The following is a 26,973-nucleotide window of genomic DNA, read 5'->3' as shown; positions in this document are numbered from 1 at the left end:
GTACTATTACTGGTAGTCAGTAGGCTATCCGCATCTGTAGCGAACTGCAAACTAAAATATATTCCTGTAGATTTAATAGTTTTTCAACCCACAAATTAATGTTTCTTTCCCTCCTGGACCCCCAGCAGGATCCAACCTATCGGAAAAAATCCCTTATTCAGCCTGAGCTTAACGCAGAGTCACGGAACTATATTCGATCTGTCCGGGTAAAAACTGACTAATGTAAGTTATGCCACGAATGATTTTGAATGCAAAAGTCCCGCTGATCTCATTGCTTTCGTTCAAAACTCTGTGTGAGAGCATGGGACAGCGGTACACATCGTCAGGTTATGCGGTGACTGTGTCCACTGCTTCTGTCGAGCAGACACTCTCTAAAGCGAATTAAAACTTGTGCTAGAAATATGACGGGACTCGACTTTCAGCAATAGACTCGTTATTGTTGGAACTGAAACGCACAGATAACCTGTACAACAGAGTAATTTAAGTCTTCTTGAGGAAAGAAATAAGGATGGATTTTGTGTAAAAAACAATCAGTAGTTTTGGTGAGTATAATGCTTTTTTTCCCCGTGGTGAATATGATTTTCTTCTTAATTTTTCTTTTAAATGTATGATCGAAACGTAATTTTTTTTCAAACATCCATACTATTGTAACCATTGAACGACAAGATAAGGGAGGCTCCGTTTCTGAACTTATAATCAGAACGCAAGAACAACTGTACACAAACGCACCAGCCGAACTCACGCGCTCGTTTCTCTCTACCGGCCTTTTCCAAACTCACTGCATTAACCCAATAACTGCCGGTGCAAAATAAAAACAAAAATTATAGAGAGTCTTTGCGCTGCTACACTATTAAAAGTTATTAATTCAGGTAGGACAGAAGGCCTAGGTGTGAAATGCACGTCCCGCCACTGCTTTACTCGTTACTTGAAAAAAGTAATTGGATTACAGTAACGCGTTATTTCTAACGCGTTACTGCCCATCAGTGTTCTTAGTTAATGTTAACTAATACTAATGAAGCTTATTGTAAAGTGTTACCGAATATATATATTGTACTTGAATAATTACTGAAAATGTTTGGGGAAAGTTAACAACCTCCCCATATTTTCAGTGGATTTAGAGTTCCCCATTATGCTTTTTTTAGACATTACCTTTACCTTAGTGTGTAATATAGCTGCTGTTTGAGAATGTAAAAGCTCTGCAAAGTTTCACGACAAATAAAGTTACTGTCTCCTAAAAGAAAGAATTGATTCTGAACTGCTGAAACGAGTCGTCAATATCACCAGTCTCACTTCCTGTTACATACCTATAACAATGTAACACATTTGCATAATGCCAGCCTCTGCTCTTCATTGGCTGCCCACGAACAGCATCTTATTAGCCCCGCCCTCAAACACTGTAACTGTTGTTCATGTCGAGGAGAGACATTTTCTGCGCTGCGAATCCACTCTGCTGCACTTCAACAGGATGAGACTCGATGAGATACGGATAAATTCATATCACTGCGTATTGAGCGCTGAAGAAACGCTGAAATTCACTTATGCTAATAGACATTTTGTTTCTGACACGCGCTGTTAGCGGTAGACCAATCACAACAGACTGGGCCAATCTGACCAATCGGAGCAGAGAATAATACGCCGAATAAAGGGTTTATGGTTCACATCAGCGCTTTTATGGTTCTGAAAACCTCATTCATGAACCCCAATTCATTGTAACTGTATGTACAACAAAACAGTTTTAGAAATTTCTTCTTTTGTGTTCTATGAAAGAAAGAAAGCCATACGGTTTTGGAGCGAAATGAGAGTGAGTATAAATGAAAACTATTTCCTTTTATCTCCAATCTTTGCATAAACCATTTGGAAATAAACCAAGATCTAAGAACTATAAGCTTGATTTCCGCTCCAGCTTTAGCACTATTTATTTTAAATGTGTATAAAATAAGCAGCAAAATCACACACATGAACATAAGCGACAAATCACAAGGGAAGGTGTGGGATTTTGCAGCAATTTTGAGCAATGACAGCTAGAAGATATGTGGTATTCATAGACACATTTCTCATTTCCAGGAAAAGCAACAATATGATTACAAACAGTAATTTAATGGAGACAGAAATGAATCGTTTCCCCATTGTCACAGACGCCTGTTAGATTCTCGAGACACTGTGATTATATCTTGCTGGATTTAAGAATAAGCAATCATGTGCTGTGAAAGCAGGAGTTAAGAGCACTTGGCAGTCTTATCACCAAATTACTCTTCCCACTTCATCACACATCTGGCGGAGAGCGACACATTCTTCAAAAGCATCCCATGCCGTTTAGATTGACAGCCCAGGTTTATAATATTCAGCAGAGCTGGGTTTTATCACTGTGATGTTTGGCAGCCCTAGGGAGACTGTTCTTAAGTGGTGGGAAATGACAACCAGACACTTTAGCAAATCCGACTGAATTTATTGTGATTGGCATCTTGAGCGCAGAGATCTGCTCAGACACTTGTGGCTGAACCCAAGCCCGTGACCTGCAGCACGACTTCACAACGGGACAGAATTGCAGCCCGTTCTCATCCCAAGGCGTCATATACTGACGCTTTTGCCAAAGCGTCTATATCCAACGCACATGGCACCCTTTAGCGTCAATATGAGACGCAGATATATGGCGCCTCCTAGTGGTCTAACCCTAAAACTACCCCAGACCTAAACCTACCCATAACCGAAGCGTGTTCTATGAGTAAGGGGAGGCTGCAGACCTGGAGCCGGCAGATATACGCCCCTGACAGTTTTACGCCCCTGTTGTTCCTGACGCGTCCAGTAGGGGGAGGCTGTACAGCGACACGAATTGAGTTATGTTAGTAAATAATCTTCTTTCTTTTTTTAAATTAAGAAATTTATTTATTTTGTGTTGCAAATGAAAGGATACAAGACATTAACAGTGAGAAAGAGAAAAAATAACAAAGGGGGACATCAAAAGAGATTGAGGCTACACAAATCAATACAATTTTACATTTTGTCATAAAAAATTAAAGGTTTACAACAGACTCAATGATATTATTTATTTTAGAAACCTTTGAGTTTAAAGGTTTTGATATTTTCTTAAAAGAAGAAAAAGGGGACTTTATATCAGAGGAGAATATTCTTAAATCAGGATCATTAAATGGTTCTGTCTTTATGAAGATGAATCTTGCCCAGAAGACAAATCAAGATTTTTATCGTTAGAATGAAAATCTGACAAAAAATGATAGATTCTGTCATTTGTATGTTAAATAATCTGCTAAAGTTATTGTTGTTTAGCAATGATGCAACATTTAGCCTATTATTTATAAACGATTATTGGCATAAGTAGCCTAGATATCAATTCATTTCTATATCAATGGATGGGTCTATAATTTATTTCGAAAGACAAAAAGTTCTTGATGGTCAGGTTTATGTTCTATCTGGCTTAAACTTAGCTAACCACGTGTAGGTTTAGCTGCCCCTAGTCTTCTCACTTTAAAATTCATTTTCTTTTTAATTTTCTTTTGTTGCCTGTCTTTAGCTTGCGTGAGATGGCCTCTTCTGGTAAGACCCTGTTTACTCCTTACATTAAAACATACTCCACATGGTTTCTGGGGCAACATTACAGTAGATATTGGAAATATATGAACTTGCTTTTTTACAGTCTTTGGTGTGAACACACAAAAGACACATTTATAATAGGCATATTGTATACATGTATGTAAATCTCAAGTAAAGAGTTGAACTGCACACTCACTCAAATATTTTGATTATTTCCAACATCATTTCTTAAAGGCACATTATGTAGAAATTGTGTTTTAGTCAAACAGTGACCCCTATAGTCGCTGTGGAACACTTACACTGTCGTAAATAGCTAGCTAGACATATGTGGACATTTTTGGACTGGTCTAATTATCAACAATGGATGAATGAACAGCATCGTAAAAAAATGGCATACTACAAGCAAGCGCAACAACATAGAACGCAATCAAGTTTAGAAATAAGAGATTTAGGCTACTTAATCCATCAACAAGATCGCCAGGTCAGCATCGCGGTTGAATCCAGTGCTGCTTTTTAGCTCGCGCCAACTAGTGAAAGCCCGACCGAGTGGGACTGTCACAAGGAAATAGTCAAAGGATTCAGTTGCGAGTAAACAGTAATTTATTGAGCACAATAGTAGATATCCGTGTGGGTCAAAATGGAAGCAGACAGAAGAAGACTCAGGCTCGGCAACGCAGGGACGCAGTGGGCAGACACAGATGCAGGAACAGCTAGAAATTCCTCCGGGAAAATCTCAGGAAACCACAGCATGGTACAGGAGTGGAATGCAGGAGAACACGGCGAGTAGAACCCTGGTAGCCTCAACTACCATCTGACATAGACAGGACGAGGTAACAAACAATATATCGGACATCCTCATTCAAAACAGCTGGCGCTGATCAGCTCATCAGCCGCGCCCGCCCTCGCGCTCACTCACACAACACGCACACACATAGCGAGGGCGAATCAGGGACTCTTTTCCGGTTCCTCACGCGGTCAGATTCTCTTTTCCTTTTCCAAGTCTCTTCCGACCGCGTTTTCTTTGCTTTTTCCATCGTCAAGTATCACGTCTGAAATGCGCGCAAGTGTCTTCGTGCTTCATATATTGTTGTTGATGTGTGTGACGTCGTTGCCGTAAAGCAAGTCGTGATTCTCGCGAGATTTGTCGGGGGCGCTCCTCTCAAACTTGCATTGCTGGTTTTTCCAGCGGCGACCCCGCCAAGCTTTATTACCAGGATGATTCGCCCTACTGTGAGTTTGTTTACCACCGAAATGACTTTGAAGCTGTTATATCAAGGTACAATTCTTGCATAGTGTGCCTTTAAAATAGCTTACTGACTAAAATGTAGGGTATGTGCACTTAATGTGGGTTTTATCATACTCTGTCTTTACCAAATTCTTTTTAACTTGCATCTCATAAAGGTGTGTTTGCTTTAGCTATAAGAAAATGAAAATCTCTCTCTAAACTTAAACACCCATCTTTTTTTTACGACTTACAAAATAAACTTACAGAGACATACATGGACGTGGTTTTAATGTAATTTTCAATTTTCTCTGCACAGTCCATCATTGGTGGCCAAAAGAAATTAAAGTGGCTTGACACTTTTTTCACTATTGTTCCACCAACAAGTGTGCCGTTGTACATTGAAGATCAGGAGCAAATTGATGCAATCCACACACACCTGACATCAATTCTGCACACACACACGATAAAATCACCATGGATGTCCTTTTAAAAAAATAGATAAAGAAGAGGGGCAAACCATAGGGGAGTCATGGAATTTTAGAAAAGGGATAAATTGTGTTTGTCTTCATAAAATGCTGTGTAGGACACTGTTTTGTAGCTGTATGACGACCAATAGAGAATAGTACAGCTAATCAAGGATCCATATGATTACACGGTACTGTATGTCTAATGGGCTAAATTTGGTTAATATCTAAATGTAACTATAAATTCACAACAACATATTTCACTCAGTCTTCCATATAACAACCTACGGTGAATAGGCCTATAACTGCAGTAGGTCATATACTTGTCATAACATAGTTGATCCAATTGTGTATTTTTAAATGTTCAATTCACAAAAACACATAGGCTTGTCTTCTGTAGGCTGAGTGAAGAGAGTTAAGCCCAACTGAATAGCTACAGACATTTTAATCCGTGCAGATCTACACTGTAACGTTTATATTTAAATGAACAAAACACACAAAAAATGTCTATGGACGGGTTATTAAAGGGGTCATATAATGCCATTTTTGTGCAAGCTAATATGATTCTTTAGGGTCTAAATTAAAAGTTTGTAATATACTTTAATTAAAAATTCTCATTAGTATTGTAAGAAAACACTTATTTTACCTGGTCAAAAACAGCTCTGTTTTCAGCACGCCGTTTCAGTGCATATGCCTTTAAATGATGATGAGCTCTGCTCACGTGCGTACACGTTTGTAACACAATACCATAACGTGTTGTTCATTATAAACGTGGGATTATGAATTATATGGAGAACGTCGTACATAGAAAACATGCAGTAATGTACCCTGAGTGTAAACCTTAGACTCATTCATCGTGAAGCGATTTGCAAAGATATAAATATTAATATAAAGTTTAATAAAACGTTACACTCACTTCAGTTGTTCTAGAGGTTCAGCAGGAACACGAATATCTGGTACCGATTCTTTATTCAGGAGCAGCTGCTTAGCAAATCCAGCTTTATACTGACCCTCGTTTATAAAGCAGTCTGCTGAGAAATGATTCGCGCAAACATGAGAGCATTGACGTTGCTCGTGGGGAATATTCCCTTCGAAAACAAACACAGCCACTGCGTCTTCAGCGGTTCGGATTTAGGAACATTAAAATGACTGCTGTGTTCGTTATTAGACCCAAGAACAGAACACCACAATCGCTTAGACGCCATTCTGCTCATAGACAGTGCTCCAGCATATCAACAATGAGCGCGCCGGTCCGCGCAGACTATGATTGACAGCTCTCATGAGCGAGGGCGGGTCTGTGTTGAAACGCGCCTATCAATCAACAATCGCGGGAGGGGCGTCCGACCGTGTGACGTCACACGGTCGAACGGCTCGATTTGAGGCAGGGGAAAACATATAAGGAGATTAAAACAAAACCACTGGATGGATTTTTATCATTATATGATGGTTGTGTCCAGGCACTGCCAACACACATTTCAGTACAATCAACTTAAAAAAGTGCATGTACCATTATATGACCCCTTTAATGTGTAAGAGTCGATTTATATGTTATTTCGCAGTATATCCCCCTACTGGACGCATCAGGAACAACAGGGGCGTAAAACTGTCAGGGGCGTAAAACTGCCAGGGGCGTATATCTGCCGGCTCCAGGTCTGCAGCCTCCCCATATAGTGTTATATTGACGCTAAAGGGTGCCATGTGTGTCGGATGTAGACGGCAAAAGCGTCAGTATATGACGCCTTGGGATGAGAATGCGTTGGTCATACTGTCAGCTTCACAGATCTGATTACGGCCTACGGAGAGCTGTCCCAAAGAAGTGACGGAGCATCAAAATTATTGAGAAGACTCTTTTAAGATACTTTTAATGTTGGCAGTTCCCTTGAGAAAAGATGTTTACTTCCACTTTTGATTTCAGTTTAATCTCATATTTATAGTGCTAAGGAATATACAATGAGATGAAATCAAAATTGGAATCTTTGATCTGAAAAATATGTTTATTTTAAAATGGTTTATGCAATGATTTAAACTATAGTGATTTAATTTATACGAATATACATACTGATCAACGTCATACAATATATTAAGCACAGCAGGAAGCCTCGGGGCATGCATTATTTATTAATAATAATAAAAAAACTTCCCAACACTTTCATAAAACTTAAGCTAATTCCAACATGAGCGTGCTTGTAAAAAGTGAAATAAGTGTGCTTTTCTCCATGTTTTAAAATAAAAGTTCAAGAATGTGACACTTGTGAGAACGCGTCGCGATACATGCAAAATTGATTTTTTACCATATTTGTTTAAAATGTGGTATTGTTGGCTAAATTAAATAATCACATAAACAATCATATCTCTTCACAATACTTGGATTAATCCACGCATTTAATATGGATTTATGAAGTTTTGGTTACCTGCACTTTCAATGGAGGGACAGAAACCTCTCAGGTTTCATTAAAAAAATACAATTTATGTAATAGTATAAATGTCTATTTACACCAAGTGAAATGAGTCAGTGTTGTTGGCAGAGGGTATTTACTTATTTTATTTTTACCCAACTCATGCTTCTCCTTTTTCCCATCGCATCAGCTCGGAAAGGTATTTATTTTACCAAAAAATTTGAAATATCTTAATTTGTCTTTTGAAGATTAACCAAAGTCCTATGGGTTTAGAAAAACATTAGGGCGAGAGCATTTCCCACATGTCTAGTACAATTATGTGTTTTTGTTTTATTAATACAGTGTATACTTTTTTCTTGATTTACTCTGTGAACTGTGACAACATGCCCCATAGGTGGGGTTCACTGTAACCATATGACAGATTAACATGTTATCTGAGCTAATCAAACAAGTATACAAGACAAACTAAAATATCTTCTCATTAAACACAATTATTAACTTTTTTATATAAAATAATGGCATTTTTTAATAATTAAAAATAACCTATTTTTTTAGTTTCACAACAAACACCCCAAAACACAGCCATACAACATAGTTCAAAACATAATGATAATGAATCATTTCTGAATATTGACTCTCAGTCTTTATTCACCTTTTTCTCATGGTTTCTTAATATAATTAATTTAGTACAGAATATAATATCATATTTCTAATAGGGGCTCATTGGAACACAGTGTGACAACATGCCCCGCCTGCGCAACTGGGATTTAAACCCGGCTAGTAAAAGAAATGTATTAAATAAATGTTCAGTGATATCTGCCAATGATATATAGTTTTGATATGGCAACTAGTAAATACATTACGTTTCATCATACTGACATGTGTGGAAGTATTTAAAACAAGTGTGTGACAACTAGCCCCGTGTTAGGTTGTGTCCCGCTCACCCCTATATGATGACACAATTTTCATGTTTTGCGTAATTAATCCCTTTACCTAATTTATTCCCCAATTTAATCTGTTTAGTAACCTGGATTTGTTTCGTTGTGTGACGGCAAACCTTGCAATGAAATCCTGACTTGGTGTTGTGAAACTCTATTTGTTCGATATTGGAAAAAGGGGGATTTGATGCGATTTTCTCATCCAACAAATTGCCTGGCACTGGGAGATTAGTGTTTGACCCCGTGCTCATCTGGGGGCCCTCACCTCCTCACACGGGCTGCTGTCAGTGCCGGATCACGACTCATTGGGGCCATTGTGAGACTCACCGGGGGACGGCCCACGTCTCTCACCAGGGGCCCGCGCTCTGCCTTTCATGTCGTTTCATCTGTCATGGTGTCTTTTTGCTCAGCAAGGGAACGATCAATGCTGACAGATTTAATCTTTGTAAGGGGATATGCAGCGCAGCACTATTAATGTTTGAGTCCATACAGTCTGATTAATGTTGACTCTAGCAACACGCAGTACGGGAAACTGGGAGAAAAAGGGGGAAATGTGCCTTTGGGTTTCTGCTTTATGACAAATTTACATTTATAAAACTGAAAGGAGAATATATTAAAAAATGACTGATAAATCCACACACAACTGCCAGTATGAGGAGTCCATTATTCACAACAGTATGTTGAGCGGAAGTGACTAAATCTAAACCGTAAAAGAGGATGTGAAGGTTTTGCTGCATGTTCAAAACTCATCACAAATGATATAAATACAAAGTATAACTAATGATTAGACACAAAGATTGGACTGTTACCTGGAATTACTGAACAAATTATACTGAATTGCACACAGCATATTTGTTATATTCAAAACATTATTACTACTTTAATCTCTTAATGTTATGATTTTATTCACATAAAAAGCCAATGAGATTATTCTCCAAAAAGTATGACTAAATCCATGTCATTTTACAAATAATTAATTTGCAATATCCTGTTCCCTTTCGAGGGAACTCAACGCTTGTTGTCAGAATGCTTGCGCGGGACTTCAGTCTCTGAAGCATGTGTGAAATCACGGCAATGCTGTTGGCCAACGGCAGTCACAAGACGTGAAATGGTGCGCCATTATGACTATAAAACGGTGTCTCATTAGACATCATTAGCTTGTTTGTCTTCAGGAAGCGTTATTTGTGAAATTGTTTGCCTTTTTTATTGTTGTTTGTCAAAATAAGAAATAAAAATGGGATGCATTTTCTGAGCAAACAATTCAGCAAGTGTGCGTCTCCTTTTGTGAGGTTTGTTTATGCACAGTCAGCTCTCGAGGGGAGCAGGAGCGTCATAGAAAAAGTCAATTAGATTCACTCAAAAAAATGAACGAGGAAGGTTGTGCACTTTACATAATATATTTATATTTAGTTTACTTATAATGATTGTGTTTTTTGACTTAAAATGTTTTTTTTCTATTAAGGTCCACGCAATTATGTCTCAACTTAACAGTACAAAATCCTAACGCGTTGCCTAAACACAAACCATTTTTGTTAAGTAAAAAATTCAGCAATAGTGCGAGCCAACTGCCATTTTGCCCGAACTTAATTTGATTGTGTTCAATCTGCTTAAATATGTAACATTTACGTTTACTTAATCCGCTTGTGTTGGATTACATGATTGACTTGTGTTGCATTAACTGAAACTAGGAGGTGCTTGTTAGTTCCCAGCATGCTTTGCATATGGTTGAATTAAGAGAGAATAAATGTTCAAATGAAGTGTTATTTGATGTTTTTTTGAGAAAATGAGAAAAGGGAAGACTTGATAGTGCATAATTGTGTTTAATGTTCAATTACATTGCAATTATTAGTACCATTTAAATGACAGTGGGTTACCATTGTGGAGAAGAGCGGAGCATTTGGTTAGACTGAAAACTGATTCAGCAATAGTTTTTAAATTTGCTGACAATATTAAATTAAGCTGTTCCCAACCTTAGTAAATAAGTTGAATCAACCTTAATACATTAAGTTGACCCAACGTAAGTACATTAAATTGGAATAACAGAATTGCATAATGCTGAAATAAAGCAAGTTAATCATGTGGAAATCCTTTCCACGATTTTTTATGTTCATTCATCAAAGAGTTATTTTTTTGAGTGTACAATCTCTGGGTCGGAGACCTGGATAAGGGCAAGGGAATTGGGCCCGAGGCGGTGAAACAACTGTCATGTCAAAAAATGCCTCAATTCCAGACGGTTAATTGAACACTGTTGTGACGAGAACACACTTTTAGCCATAAAACAGCCATTAACTGTGTTCTTGAGGTTGCAGTCGATACTCGATCGAGCCTTACTATCTCTCTGTGCTCCCATGGCAAAAATAAATGGCCTGTTTAAAATGATATATAGCCCTAGTGTGTCTTGGAGACGGTGAAGTAGCAGAAGATCTCTTACCTGCCCAGTGTTCATCACACACAGTGAACAGACTGGTTTTGTTGGTCAGCTCTGGCAGAAGACTGCTGCACTCCATGACTATAGCTTGAGGAATCATGATCACACAGGAAACCAGCCAGATCAGAACGATACTCTTGCGGGCTCTTTTGGCAGTGCTCTTGAACTTCAGCGGGTGGCAGATGGCGTACCAGCGATCCTGGGCAATGCAGCTCAGAGTCAGGACCGACACCGACACCGAGATCGTCTAGAAAGCAATAGACAGGAGATGGAGAGCCACAAACCACAGTGTGAAACAAGAATTATGACCAGACAAAGAACGCTTACACATTATTTGAAGGTGTCCTTGTTACATTATAATTATACATTTAAGTACGGAGTAATATTATTATGTAAGAAAGTAATTCCTGCTATTCTGTACAGTAGCACCTCAATGTAGTACACGAGATCCAGGGGGCGGAGTTGGATCCAGATCTAAGGGGTGGAGTTGGGTAGGGTTAGGGGTGTGGTTAGGGATCAGGGGGCGGAGATGGGTAGGATTAGGGGTGGAGTTAAGGATCAGGGGGCAGAGATGGGTAGGATTAGGTGTGGGGTTAGGGATCAGGGGGCAGAGATGGGTAGGATTAGGGGTGGAGTTAGGGATCAGGGGGCGGAGATGGGTAGGTTTAGGTATATGTAAGGGGGGAGGAGTTGGATCTGGATCCAACTCCTCCCCCTGGATTTCGTGTTCTGCAGTGAGGACCATCTCATTCTGTACTCTGTCATATGCTAATTGTTATACTAGATAAAATATCAATCTCACAATTTAATAGTTTTACTTGATCAAAATACCACGATTAAGTGAACTTAGGGATGAATATAAAATAATTTAAAAACTTGCAGACTTATTATGTCCAATAACATGTGCAGTGAAAAAACTAATAATTAGAAATCATTTCTTCATTTGTTCCCTTTCTCTAAATGAAATGTTTAAAATAAAACATGCTTTCTTAGAAATTTGTGTTGGTAAATAATGTATAGGTTTTAACTATATCCTCAATATTAATTTCCATTGTCTTTTGTACAAATCCATACATTTTCTTGATGACATCATCTTTGATGGGAATTACACAGAACAAATATCGGCAAGTATTAGCAATGGATTTTTTTTTACAAGGTACTGTGACTGGTTTACATAAAACGAGGAAACATATTAATATAACATGCTCACGATTTAACAAATTAATAAACAGCATGAATAACTTGGGAACAGGCATGACCCAAAGAATGTTGTTTATGCGCCAAAATGTAGCTGTGAAATAATTAGTTGACATAGAGAATTTAAGTTGATATTTCAATAATTGAATGACACATTTGCAAATTCCTAGTATTATCGGTTAGTGGTCGCAAGTAAATAGATAAAATATTTCATCTTCACTTATATTACAGTTACTACTAATATTAGTAAGTGTTTTATTTTGTTTATGCAGCTGGGCTTTATGGAATCAAACCTCTTTATAGTTGAGAGGAAATTTTAGGAACCCAATCAAAGTGAATCATAATAATAATAATTATTATTATTAATAATTAAAACAGGGAACAAGTTACAGAGCTCCTCCTTTAAAGAAGAATTCCGGCGCAAAATGAACGCACGGCTTTCGTGGTTCGACTGGTCGAGTCTGTTTTCCAAAGTTTGCTCCTGTCTGTTTACGCGAAGTGTGCTGTCTTTATAAAGTATCTTCTTATTAAACGGTCTGTACACTTACCAAGTTCTCAATGCTTCGGTTTGCATGTAGGGACCCTCATTATGCTACCGTGTTAGTGTTGGGCTATTTTAAGCGTTGTTAGTGCTATTAACTGGCGATTTATTTTTACTTACTCTATGCCATATATTCTAGCGTTATAAGCTAATCAGTGGTTCGAGCTAAAACTGGGTACATTCGATTAGCATGAAAACACACGCAGAGAACAGTCGACTCGGTACCCATGTGTTATTAACCGCTAGGTTCATTTTAAGGCTCCTTTAAGAAGTGGATACCAGACACTCCCAACAAAAACAAAAAAAGAGAAAAACAATGAATGCATGCATGTGTTGCGCTGATGTAGATGAAGCATTCCAGATTGGATCAGTTTGAAACTCACTGATATCCATTTTCAGTCAATATAAATGTGGATTGTATTATAGAAATTCCATTTCTAAAAGAGCAGTACCCTATTTAAAAACAACAGGACGTCAGATGACATGATTATCGCTCGATTTTCGATGCGTGTCTTCTGTGCAAATTGGTCAATTTCCAACAGATATGCTTATTGAAGTGCTCCACACTGCATATGTCTGAATGCATCTGCATAGCATCTATAGAGACTTCATCCTGTAGTCCTGCTCAAGTGGAACTATTTTAATGTTCTGGCTTTACTCAAAATGTCAGCTTGAAGAAGTTTGAGCTTTAGTGTCTGGGATGCATTTGAAACAATCCTACATTATACTGGCATCAATCAAACATGACTCTATTTGAGGGTCAAAAGGCATGAATGTGATTGGAAACTACTGATTTTATTCAGGCATATGTCAATACTTGAAGCAGATGCAGGCATGGCTCACAGCTGCTTCTTCAGTCTTGATAACTTCAAAACTCTCATTAAAATTCAGTTCTCCAACTAGCGAAGATTACTATGCCCATCAGGGATAGAGAAGAAACAACAGTACTTGTAGCTTTCAAACTGTGAAGGGTATGTCAGCTGAAATATTACAGATGATCCATCAGGTCCTTCCAAGACAGAAGGTTGAGTAAATGTGTTCCTTAAAAATGACCAGAAGATCATGTTGTCATTCAGGAACTCCATCAGTTCCATCAAATGGTGTTGACAAGCATGTAATTTATGGCAGTGCATCTCAATCTCAAAAAAATTAAATAAAACATAAAAAACTTTCAAAGAGCTTAAGCCGTTTACGTGATTTATTGACTGCGAAGCAAAGCAATAACTTAAAAAAAGCACAAACAGCCTTGAGCAGTCGAATCTGTGTTAGTTCTACTGATGCGTCAGAAGTTGCAGATGTGCAAGATCAAACATGTCATAATTCACAAATGTGTCAAAACATTTGAAACTTTATTTAGATGCATATGGCTTCCTATGAAAAGAAACCCAAAAATATAGTGGCAAATGAATTGATAAAAGTCCATACATTATCCGTTTCCTTACCTGTAAGTAAGGTAGTATCTTGCACAGGGTCTGTCCCAAGAACCAGGTTTCTGTAATGTCCACCACAAGACTTGCAGGAAGACATGTGATTGTGACTAGGATGTCTGCGAAGGACAGGTTCACGATGAAGTAGTTGGTCACAGTGCGCATGTGATGGTTTTTCCAAACTGCAAAACAAACTGAAATAAAAGATGCCATGAGTAATAGTGTTTTCAAAAAAGTGTGGCTGTAAAAATTGTTGCATGAATTATCACATTGATTTGAATAGGATTAGTTTGTACCATATTGATATAAAGATTGTAACAACTGATATGTTCTTTTACATTGTTTTGCCCATGCCCATTCAGCAAAGATCAACTGGAGCCTCAACAGATTGCATCAGGACATGCAAGGATAAAACTAAGGCTATGTTCAGACAGTGCAGTCTCATCCCAAGACGTCATATAACTGACGTCTTGGGACGTCTTTTGACCATACGTCAATATCCGCCTTTTTAGGGTACCCTTAAACGTCGGTTAGATGACGTTATCGGATCCTAACTCTACCCCAGACCTAAACCTACCCCTAAACCTACCCCGTCACCTAACTGACGTTAAAGGTAAAGCGTCAGTTGTATGACGTCCCAGGATCGTCATAAACCGACGTTTAAGGGTACCCTAAAAAGGCGGATATTGACGTATGGTCAAAAGACGTCCCAAGACGTCAGTTATATGACTTCTTGGGATGAGACTGTGTTGGTTCAGACTGTCAGTCCGAATTCAATTTTTGTGTATATTCGATCGAAATCTGATCAGAATTATCTAATGTGAACAGCAAACAATCACATGAATGCGATTTTTACAAATCTGTTTCAAGCTACATCCATGTCCAATGTAACCATGGTTCCCTGAGAAGGGAACGAGACGCTGCGTCGATGACGACACTTTAGGTAATCCTTTCAGCGCCAACGCTCCTGATGTCACATGTGCAACTTTGTCCAATCTTGATTGGTGCAACGTCATCCCGTGACGCGTGCCGGCGAAATGCAGAAGCTATAAAGAAGCCGGTATCACAGCTGTTGTCAGCCTTCTGATCGGCTGAAGCAAGCCGCTCCCAGGTGTGCAAGGAAGCATGGCAAAGGGACGCAGCGTCTCGTTCCCTTCTCAGGGAACCATGGTTACATGGGTAACCTGAGACGTTCCCTTTCGAAGGAACTCGCGTTGCGTCGATGATGACACTTTGGGGAACGATATGCCCACTCAAATCCCTCCCCTAACTCCATCTGTGATCCCCACGAGTGAAGCCACCGGCAACCGCGAGACCCGCACCATGTGGGGCACAGAGCTGGCCGCTTTGATCGCCAGCCGGGAGCGAAGCGTTCTGAGAGGCAAAAGCTCGCAGTGCTCACACTCAACCCCCTCGAGGGCTGACCGAGCATGCTCTGCTCCCAAACAACTAACACACAGATTACATGGATCCCCATCTGGAATATAGCGAGGACAGGGATGAACACACTTTCTGTATTTATGTTGTTCACTCGCCATTTTTATATATATACTCACCTAAAGGATTATTAGGAACACCATACTAATACTGTGTTTGACCCCCTTTCACCTTCAGAACTGTGTGGCATTGATTCAACAAGGTGCTGAAAGTATTCTTTAGAAATGTTGGCCCATATTGATAGATGCTCTATTGGGTTGAGATCTGGTGACTGTGGGGGCCATTTTAGTACAGTGAACTCATTGTCATGTTCAAGAAACCAATTTGAAATGATTCGAGCTTTGTGACATGGTGCATTATCCTGCTGGAAGTAGCCATCAGAGGATGGGTACGTGGTGGCCATAAAGGGATGGACATGGTCAGACACAATGCTCAGGTAGGCCGTGGCATTTAAACGATGCCCAATTGGCACTAAGGGGCCTAAAGTGTGCCAAGAAAACATCCCCCACACCATCACACCACCACCACCAGCCTGCACAGTGGTAACAAGGCATGATGGATCCATGTTCTCATTCTGTTTACGCCAAATTCTGACTCTAACATCTGAATGTCTCAACAGAAATCGAGACTCATCAGACCAGGCAACATTTTTCCAGTCTTCAACTGTCCAATTTTGGTGAGCTCTTGCAAATTGTAGCCTCTTTTTCCTATTTGTAGTGGAGATGATTGGTACCCGGTGGGGTCTTCTGCTGTTGTAGGCCATCCGCCTCAAGGTTGTGCGTGTTGTGGCTTCACAAATGCTTTGCTGCATACCTCGGTTGTAACGAGTGGTTATTTCAGTCAAAGTTGCTCTTCTATTAGCTTGAATCAGTCGGCCCATTCTCCTCTGACCTCTAGCATCAACAAGGCATTTTCGCCCACAGGACTGCCGCATACTGGATGTTTTTCCCTTTTCACACCATTCTTTGTAAACCCTAGAAATGGTTGTGCGTGAAAATCCCAGTAACTGAGCAGATTGTGAAATACTCAGACCGGCCCGTCTGGCACCAACAACCATGCCACTCTCAAAATTGCTTAAATCACCTTTCTTTCCCATTCTGACATTCAGTTTGGAGTTCAGGAGATTGTCTTGACCAGGACCACACCCCTAAATGCATTGAAGCAACTGCCATGTGATTGGTTGATTAGATAATTGCATTAATGAGAAATTGAACAGGTGTTCCTAATAATCCTTTAGGTGAGTGTATATACATATATACACACAGTATGTATAGTCTATGGGACAGACAACACCAAATAAGACTTAGACAGACAGAGAGCGCTTGCTGAAGATCAGAAAGCTGACAACAGCCTCCTTCGGTTCTGCCGCTGCCTCAGAAGACACATAGTCCAGCGCGGTGGCTACACATTTCCATGTTGTAAAATTTAAATGAGACATCTCTATTGCAAACCCGTCCATGTTGCGGTTGTTGTTGTTTTGGGGTATTCCTACCAACGCAACATCATTGCCATAGAAATCATTGTCCACAGTGTGGACATTAATAATTTTAGATCAGATAACAATTGGATACACAAATAATCGGATTTGGACTGACAGTGTGAGCGCAGCCTTAGTCTCATCAGTTGATGCAACCCCATTTCCAGAAAAGTTTTGTAAAATGCAATAAAATCAAGAATCTGTGATTTGTTAATTCCCTTTAAACTTTATTTAACTGACAAAAGTACAAAGAAATGATTTTCAATCACTGACCAACTTAAATGTATTTTGTAAATATAAACTAATTTTGATTTCAATGCCTGCAAAACACTCCAAAACAGCTGGAAAGTTTTGCAAGTGGATTTTTTGCCCAATCTCGCCTGATACAAGGCAGCTGCTCAACAGTCCTTGGTCGTCGTTGTCTGATTATACTTTTCATGATGAGCCATACATTTTCAGTAGGAGACAGATCAGGGCCCGTATTCATAAAGATTATAAGAATCCTCTCAGAAAACTCTTAATTTAGTGTCACGGCCGGCTCTAAGCCGCGACAAATGAGGGAGGCAACGAGAACAAAAGCCAGTCAAAGAGATTTTATTAACAATAAAGAATAAGCTACGTAATTAACGCAAAACACAATAAACACGTTCCAATAACACAGGCCTGTAAACATAACTTCCCAAACTAAAACTAATACATAAAGCAAACAAATAACAACTAAAACAACAACCCAAACTAACAGAAAACCAGAGGGTAACCGAAGCCACCTCAAGTCAGAGAACCATTACCTTTTATAACCTTCTGCAGGTGTTTCACATTAATTACCTCAGTAGGACGGGCCTAGAGGCACGTCACATTAGCTTAAAAACTTTTCCGTAGGAGTCTTAGCTTAAGAGCGATTCGGGACCGATCTGAAAGCAACTCCGAGGAAGGAAAAGACAAATACTTTCAGTGAGGAGGCGGGGTTGACCCCGTTGCTAGGTATGACACAATCTTTTGAAGACTGTGATTGGTTGGTTGTCCAATAAGGAAAAAAAAAGAGCAATCTTAAGTATATGGTCGTCTACTCACACACACATTATATATATATGTATATAAATCCTTTTTTCTTTTTTACCATGCTGTTAATTTCCTATATGGTATTTGATTGGCTCAGAATGATAAAAATTGTTCCACTCTTTCCAATTACACTGATTGCTGTCTATGTAAGTGGTGGTTTTAATGTTGCTTTTAATGTAGCAAACATGGAATCAAAAACAAGAAGGATAAGAAAGCCCAACTAGACAGAGGAACTGTGGTTACTGTTAGCCCAGTTAGTGGATGAAAACAAGGCCATCCTTAAAGGAAAATTCGGGCCGTGTGTCACAGCACGGGGCAAGAAGCCGACGTGGGAGCTTATAACGCACATTATAAACGGTTCATTCCCCCAGCTTGTGCGCACCAGGGAAGCCTGCTATATTCATAAATGCAGTTTTTTTGAGCCTGCAAGGTGGGAATGTCCAGTCGAAACGAAATGAACTGCGACACAATAAGAGGCTCTGAAAGTGCTGTAATGTTTGTGTGATCACTCTGCTTACAGAATCTTTTGATACAACCAAATCCTCACTGCTGCATTGTTGCATTTTCCCAGTTGCCAAATATCTTAATGTAGTGATTCATTTCTGGCGCTATGGCCTTTTCTGCGCTGTGTCTGAGATGTTAGCGTGTCTCTAATAAGATCTGTCACAAACATGATCCCTGCACGATCTAATCTATAGCATCTTATTAACTCACTGTCATCCATTGTCTGCAAAACATTTCTTCTCCCTCTTTGTCTTTCTGTCATTTTCTCCTCTGCTAAAGAAACTCTTAAGCCTCTTAAAAGTCCTCGTCCGTACTCCTAACAATTTTGACCTTAAGACCTCTTTTAAATGTTAAGATGCTTTCTGAATTACTTTTTTCTTAACTAGGATTTTTGAGGCCTGTCATTGGCATCTTGCTTCCCGGGAAAGATGTCATCTTGATGCTATTAAATGTCTCTGTACAATCCCAATATACTCCTCCATGTCAGTGGTGCCTTCAAACACACATGCAAGTCACCCATCCCATGACAGTTGTTTGCCACAGCACACATTGCCACTGTAATTTAGAGCATCTGAGATGCGCTGGTGCCCAGAGAACTCAACGGTATCTCTGCATAGAACTGATGTGTAACTTTCTCCTTGCGCAACAGTCTTAAGTTTCATTTCTTGATGCAGTGGTAGACTGTGTTAAGTGACAACGGTTTTCCAAAGTAATCCCGAGCCCATGTGGCTATATTTAACACAGCAGCATGATGGTTTCTCATCCAGTGCCACTGCCATCTGAGAGACTGAAGAAATGTGATTTTTCTACTTTCATGACATTTGGCACAAAGTGATGAGCCATGACTCATCTTTCCTTGCAAAGACTGAGATACTCCTTTTATACCCAAACACCATACCCTCAGCTATAACCAATTCACCTGATAATTATGGACTGTTTCAAAACAGTTTAACTTGGATATTTTGTAATCTTTTCGCTTTTATTTAGCCTCTTCCCCAACTTATTTGGAGTGTGTTGCAGCCATCAAAATAAAAAATGTATTATATTTACAAATACAATTCAGTTTGCCCAGTGAAAACATTGGATTTTTTTCTCTGTACTTTTGTCAGTTAAAAGGTATAATATGTAAGATTTGGTATAATATGCAAGATGTAAGATATATAATATATACGATTGGATTAAAATATCCAAAAATCACGTTATTGTATATTTATATATATATATTATATTTTGTTGATTTGTGTACTTACATTTTCCCAAATGTTTCTAAGAATGTTTAAATCCAGAGAAATAAGCAATTTTAACCAGGACACGGATCGTGTCCGAGTGTCGCCTATCAATGACATCATACCCGCATTACCCTCAATTTCCGGTTTTATTTTGTAGAAACCATGGAAACACCAAAGACGCTTTAATATATTATGCATTTTATTAGACTGGTGATCAACACAGTTAGTTGTGCTCGTTTCTCATTAGCAATCGCTCCAGCGGTTCGTTCAGCTCCAACGGCTTTCGTAACGTCACTAAATCTTAAATACATTATCGGTCAACCATGAAAATGATTACTGCCCGAGTCCCATCATATTCTCCACCGGCTGTAGAGGTGAAGACAACTCCCATGATTCCTCCAAACCAAGGCGTCATCAAGCTATGCCTATGTTTTGAATAAACGACCTTTAGTGGTGAAACGTTACATAGTGTGCCTTTAAATACAAGTTCAGGAGAATTAACAAATCACAGATTCTTGCACAGATTTTATTGCATTTTACAAAATGTCACAACTCTTCTGGAATTACGGTTGTATATTAAGTATCCCCTACCCCTTTTAAAGAAGAGTGCGTTAGAACTAAGAAACTGATGGTTCCCTTTCAAGGGAACTCGAGCTGCGTCGAGACGCTGTGGGAACGCCTCTGTGTGATTGCGTCATGAAGCACTTATGAAATCAGTCCTATGGCGTGACGGAACGTCATGTGACGTCATCGACCAGGAAACTATAAAGCATACCTGGAACAAACAGTCACTAGCTTCTGTCTTCAGCAAGCGCTCTGTGTGAAACTGTCTCTGTCTATTTATTGTTGTTTGTCCACAAGCATAAATATATATCTAGACAGGAGTATAATGGTGAGCAAACAGCTTTTTGGATTGTGTGTTCCTCCCTGCCCTCGCTTCATTACGAGTGGGGACACACGCAATTCATGAGTTGTTTGTTTGGGAGTGGAGCATGCTCCGTCATTTCTAGAAAAAGGGGGCTGACAGTATTCATTCATAAATTCCTGACGTGTAACATTTGCATTATCGAGAGTTTTAGCTCTGCTTCTGTTGGCTTCCTTCTCGAGGGAAGAAAGTCAATAAAGGTTGTTTGGCTCGGATCTCGCGTGTGCCGAGGCAGCGCGTAGATTACGGGGCTGCATAAAGGATGATGATACACAGGGCAACTTTTAGGGCAATGTTGCTGTCAACGGGCAACCAGATGAGAGACAGGGCCCACGGGCGATCTAAATTATCCAGATAGAAATGTATTTCCCATTTTCAATGGGAAAGTGCCCATGCAACAATCGCTCTGCAAGATTGCCCAGCAACAGAGTTGCCCTGTGTATTATCACCTTCAAGAGTCTAGTGGCTCGGATCTCGCGTTTGCCGAGGCAGCGCGTAGATTACGGGTTTGCAATAATGGAGTGGAGTATGGAGACTCCACCCAGAGGCAGTGGCGCTCCTATGAAAAACTTTGGTAGAGCGGAAGTAGAACTGCTCGCATCTTAAGAGACGACACACTGTCCACTGTAGTTCTCACTCAGTCAGCCAGCTTCTCTGCGGCTGGACGCTATGATGCAGACGTGGCCGAGGTCACGTCTGTACGCATTTCCCCCGATTTCTCTGCTCCCGGGAGTTCTGGAGAGAGTTAATAGCCCCGTTTTGGCAGGCCCGAGTACGGTTCTCGGACCTAGAGTCTCTCCTCGACGGCTCTCCTCCGGAGATTCTGCTCAGGGGGGACCTTTTCTCTCAGGCGAGCGGGTTGATCCTTCACCCCCGCCCAGAATTGGGGAAACTTTGGGCTTGGCCTCTGAGGGGGCACAGCTCAGAAGTTCAGGTCTCTGAACTGAGGTTGTTGACCATCCTCCACTCCAGAGCACACCTCCATAAGTAAACTCTACACCTTGAAGTGGATATTTTTCACTTCCTGGTGCGGAGAGCACCAGGCGGACCCCGTAATCTGGCCAGTGGTTGCAGTGCTGGAGTTCCTGCAGGAGCGTTTCTCTGCAGGTCTATCCCCCTCCACACTAAAGATGTACATGGTGGCCTTACCACGTCCCTTTAAGTGGTGTATCCTTTAGGGATGCACCGAATCCAGGATTCGGATTCAGACGAATATTGGGCTTTTTAACGGGGTTCGGTTTCTGCCGAACCTCATAATTTTTTTCCACCGAACCGAACCCTAGGCTTGCACTACGCGCGCTACGTCGAAGTCACCGATCAGTGAATGACATCAAAGTACCGCGTGAACGAATAGAGAGCAGACGGCTCCTTATGCTTTTGAATTGCTCTCGCGGAGTCGCGGTACTTTGATGTCATAAACTGATCTGTCTGTGCAGCGCTCAGGTTCAAGTCGAACAAGCCTGTAGTGTAACGCGTTGTGTCAGGAAGAAAAATAGGGATAGCTCACAGCTAAAGTTATTGCAGAGGCCAGACAGACTCACGGAGGCGATTGGCATCTCGCAACTCGCACTTTATTCCCAAATCGAACTTGTGTAACTGTCTGTCACACGTTCTACCGTCCACAGCGTTAACAAAATAAGGTAAAAATGAGCATCAAACTGAAATAAACTGCATACATGGGCATGTGTTCGAGGCGCACGGCACATACAATACGGACTGCAGTGCATACAGTTTTAACAGGGAGCGCGCAGTTCTTAAAGGGGCCACACCTTATTTCCACTCGTCGTTACAGTAGGTGGATCGTTCGAATGCAGTAGGCTGTGAGAAAGTGAAAATGGAACTCGTGAGCAGAAAAAGTGTTGTTTGGCAGTACTTTCGGTCAAAAGAAGGCAATTCAAGTCGAGCTACATGTTCAATTTGCAATGCCGATTTGTCTCATGGTGGCTAGGACTCTAAACAATAGGCTACACAACATCGCCGCTGTTAAAATCCATAATGTTTCTTATTCTTTTTTTTTCTTTTTTACAGTTATAAAAGTAAAAGTAGTGTTTATTATTTACAGTAATAAAATAAAATGAAATATCCACTTTGTTTACTTCATTAATGTGTTTACTGTGTTAATGGACTGAGGATGAGAGTAGGATTCGGTATTCGGTTTCGGATTCGGCAGAATCTTAACCAGTGGATTCGGTATTCGGCCGAACCCCACAAATCTGGATTCGGTGCATCCCTAGTATCCTTGGGAATACACCCTCTAGTAACATTTCCTTCGTGGCACTGTGACGAAGAGACTAGGAGTATGGCTGCTTCTAAAACATTATCGTCTGGAGTTCCCTCCAAAATGTTTGCGATGTGGCTGGATGTTGCCTCGCCGCACACATTAGTGAGGTTTTTTACCTTGACCTCGGCTCCACTGCAGTGGCGAAGGTGCTTTCGTCTTGGTGTGCGCAGAGATTTCACACGGACAGGCACTTGTTACTATGGCGTTTATGGAGTTAATATTGTGTCATAATTAAACAAACAAATCGAGCATTTTGCAAACAAACTCGATTTGCTTTGCAAAGGAAAACTCGACTCGCAAACAAACAGAAAGTAATGTGCAAGTACAAAGGTCAATTTGAGTGAAAATGCAGTGGAGTAACACATATACATTGTGTTTTGCAAATATAAATAAATGAGCCTAGATAATATTTACTTATTTATTTATTTAGTTGGAATTCAGTCAGCTTAACTGTTAATGTAATAAAATAATGAATGAACAAAACAAACAATATACAATTGTTTCTTAACTTGCCTGTGACGTATGCAGTGGGCAAATTATTATTTTGGACAGACAAATGAAACCCTCCTTTCACCCTGGAGAACGAAAGAAATAGACCCGTTCAGTGTAGACATATTCACTAATTTAGTCATTTCGCATGCGCCCGATGTAGAGAAAATGTAAAAAGCAACATATGATGGCAGAGCAAGATATTTTTTAAGGCATAACGATTTTTTTTTTTTTCAAGGAAAAAGCGTTTCAGTTACTCCTGGTCGGTTCTCATTGACACTAAGTGTGGTTTTCGTAACTAATGTTTGCTGTTGTGATCTACTGCATGTTTTGTTTAGTTTAGTAAAGACTTTATGTTCTTGGAATACTGCTTGTATCTTGTACATTTGAAAGCAAACATTAAACCATCGGATAAACACCCATACATCATGTTTGAATTGTAATTTTACTGTTGTTCTGTAAAGTAAAATAAATAAATACATAATGATGATAAGATTTATCATTGTGGTAAAAAACAATAATAACAATAACATTTATTTTTTTACTTGTATTATAACACATTCTATTATAATATATTATTATCATGATTATTAAATCCTTGATTTTTTATTTTACTGTTCAATAGCATGTATTATTGCAATAGCAAGATATATCTTTATTATATATATATATATATATATATATATATATATATATATATATATATATATATATATAATCATTACCTGGGCGTTCAGGTTTAGCTGATCTCATGCCTGTATGTGATTTGATTGAAAACACTCATCCCCATATCCTCAAAGACTACCTCTACTATCTTGATTTGTATTTTACTCTACCTGATGATGAGAAATTGCTATGCCACATATGCACATTCCTGTAAATGGTTTTGTTTAGAAACATTTGTGCAGTAAATACATGTACATATAGGTCTGAGTGGCTCATGAATAAGACATGAAATAGCTGTGGATGAACTGCCTTCACACAGTCACAGATAAGCTGCCATGTGACAACAGTTGATCAATGTTGATTTTGATAGCATATTTAGTCCGGAACTTAATGAAATTAATAATTCAGAGGTTTTTGTAAAACAATATATATATGTTGTTGTTTGTTCAGTGAGCTTGAGCCAAATATCAACCAATCGCTCTTTCCATGAGCATAACAGTGAAAATGTTCAATAGCTTTTTTTTTGTAACCTAAAGAAACATATTGTACAGAAATGGACTTAACTTTTAGAAATAAAAAATGTGACAACTAGCTTATATTGCACATGTGATGAGAAATGAGAAGACTATTTACATACCCGATGGCTGGGTTGTTTCACGACAATCGAGGAATTTTAGATTGTCTTTCCCAAAAGCGCAGACCTTACAAATACATTTTAGTTTGCCTGGTTTGAGTGCTTTCATAATTAATGGCATGTATTGTGACTCAGTTCTGAATAATTGCTGTGCATGAGCATGTCTTGATAAGCCATTCTTCTCTAATGGATGATATGTGAAATTCAAGTGTATAATAGAAATGTCATGTTTATCAGAACAATTTGGTCTTTTCTTATCACTGAATCTTTTGTAAAAACCGTAATGCTACTGAGAGGTTTGTGCAGTTTGAAAATTGACTGTTTTGTCTCCAAAATTGTGACTCTTGAAGCAGCCTGATAATGAATGAAGTCACAGCTGTTGCTTCAGCCTGGAGAGAGTGGACCACGAGGTGATATAATGATGAACTAACGCCACAGTTTTCCTGCCAGCGCTCCTCATCCTCAGGGACATTCCCAACGGTCGCTGAATCCAATTGCTTACAGGTGTTATGGACAGTGTTGGGGTAGTTACTCAAAAAAGGTAATTAGTTACTAGTTACTAGTTACTTCTGTAAATTGTAATGAGATTACTTTACTAGTTACTGCGTTTGAAAAGTAACTTCACTACTTATTACTTTACTTTCCCGTTTCTTAATTTATGGACAAATATCATAGCCCTATCATCACTTTGCCTGTCTACATAGTGTTTATTGTATAAATATATACAAAATGGCATGTAAAACCATATGAAAGAACAATATCCCTGTCTGCACAAGGAAATATATCTCACTGTAAAATCCACAAACAACAGGATAAAGGAGGCTATGGTGCGGTCATTTTAAAATGGGGTCAACACACAAGTTTTAAAACACAGGCTTTGGGAAACATGAGAATAAACTCTTCTCCTGAGAACAAAACAAGCTTTTTATTCGACTCATGGCAATAAAAATAAAAAATGAAGTGGTCAATGAAAAATAATAAAATAAAGGTCACTTTTACATTTTTGATCTTAATTTAAAATGCATTTTTCTTGGCGATTCAATAGTCGGCAGGGGAAGCATTCCTCTACAATGAACCCTGCAACAAGCCTGTTCATTTTGTTTTGTGTTACCTGCTGTGCTCCAAGACTTGAGAAGAGTTTTTGTAACAGCGTGCGCGGCGCCGAATCCGAGGATGAACGACTTCAAGAAGCCGAATCTGCCCGAGCATGTAGCCTACGTCTCACCGTGACCGCATCGGCACACAGTTTGCGTGTCTAAATCAGTTGCTTATGTTTACAAAATGAGCCTACAATAGCATAATAAGCATTTTTAATAGAAAGATCCATGTTTTATCAAATGTCCACGAAACTTAATGAAATGTTTAGTGAAATTAGAAACCATTTAAGAGATCGTTGATTTAGTTCTATAGTCTACATACATGTTTTTATATCCACATTTTGTTCTAATGTCACAAGTAATAATCTCAGGGTTTACTGGATTTTACGTACACGATTCTTTTTGTAGTGTTATTGGTGGTGATGTAGCCTACTAAAATAAACATCGTCACGTGTGGACCTTTCTTCTTCTCACCGTTGATTCCTGATGGTTAAGAGGACAATTACTCGAGTCGCCCCGTCGTTTCACAGAATAGTACAATGGCGAGCGCGTCGAGTATAAACGCCTCGTCCGTTTGGGGAGGTGCGCGTGGAGTCAGCGGAGACTCGCGCTGCAGAGACCCCCTGTCTCCGTCTCCGTCTCCATTTCCCTCTCTCCTTCGCACCGGCAGCTATGTCACTCAAATCGATCTCTATGGCAACGGTGCGCACGCACCACTAGACAGAACTTTACACACAAGCAAACACGGCTTGGGTAACGCAGGAAAGCGCGTTCCTATAGTATAGTAAAGTAGTGTAGTTACCGATATTTTTAGTGTAATGCGTTACTTTACTTCGTTACCCAAAAAAGTAATATCGTTACTGTAATCCGTTACTTTGTAACTCGTTACCCCCAACACTGGTTGTGGACAACACTAAAGTGCAGGGCCGTAAACACCACAGACACTGAGAAATGGACCAGTTTTCCCTCTCCGTTTTTGATATTGATGCTGCTCTATTTGTTGTTAGAATAAC

At 39.6% G+C, this 26,973-nt stretch overlaps 1 protein-coding gene across 1 annotated transcript in view; it reads right to left on the bottom strand.

The window, feature by feature from the left end:
• The window catches only part of hcrtr2 (hypocretin (orexin) receptor 2), a 59,664-nt gene that overhangs the window by 21,591 nt on the left and 11,100 nt on the right, over window positions 1-26,973 (bottom strand). Inside the window, exons 2-3 of the mRNA XM_056260163.1 lie at window positions 14,178-14,356; window positions 11,001-11,244 (exon numbers count right to left, since the gene is read on the bottom strand). Of these exons, the coding sequence (XP_056116138.1) occupies window positions 11,001-11,244; window positions 14,178-14,356 (423 nt within the window). The remainder of the gene's footprint in view (window positions 1-11,000; window positions 11,245-14,177; window positions 14,357-26,973) is intronic.

This window comes from Rhinichthys klamathensis, unplaced genomic scaffold, assembly GCF_029890125.1.
Source record: "Rhinichthys klamathensis goyatoka isolate OS25496 unplaced genomic scaffold, OSU_Roscu_1.1 h1tg000174l_1, whole genome shotgun sequence".
Taxonomy (NCBI): domain Eukaryota; kingdom Metazoa; phylum Chordata; class Actinopteri; order Cypriniformes; family Leuciscidae; genus Rhinichthys; species Rhinichthys klamathensis.
The sequence above is the reverse complement of the archived record's forward strand: the minus strand, read 5'-3'. Positions and strand labels throughout refer to the sequence as shown.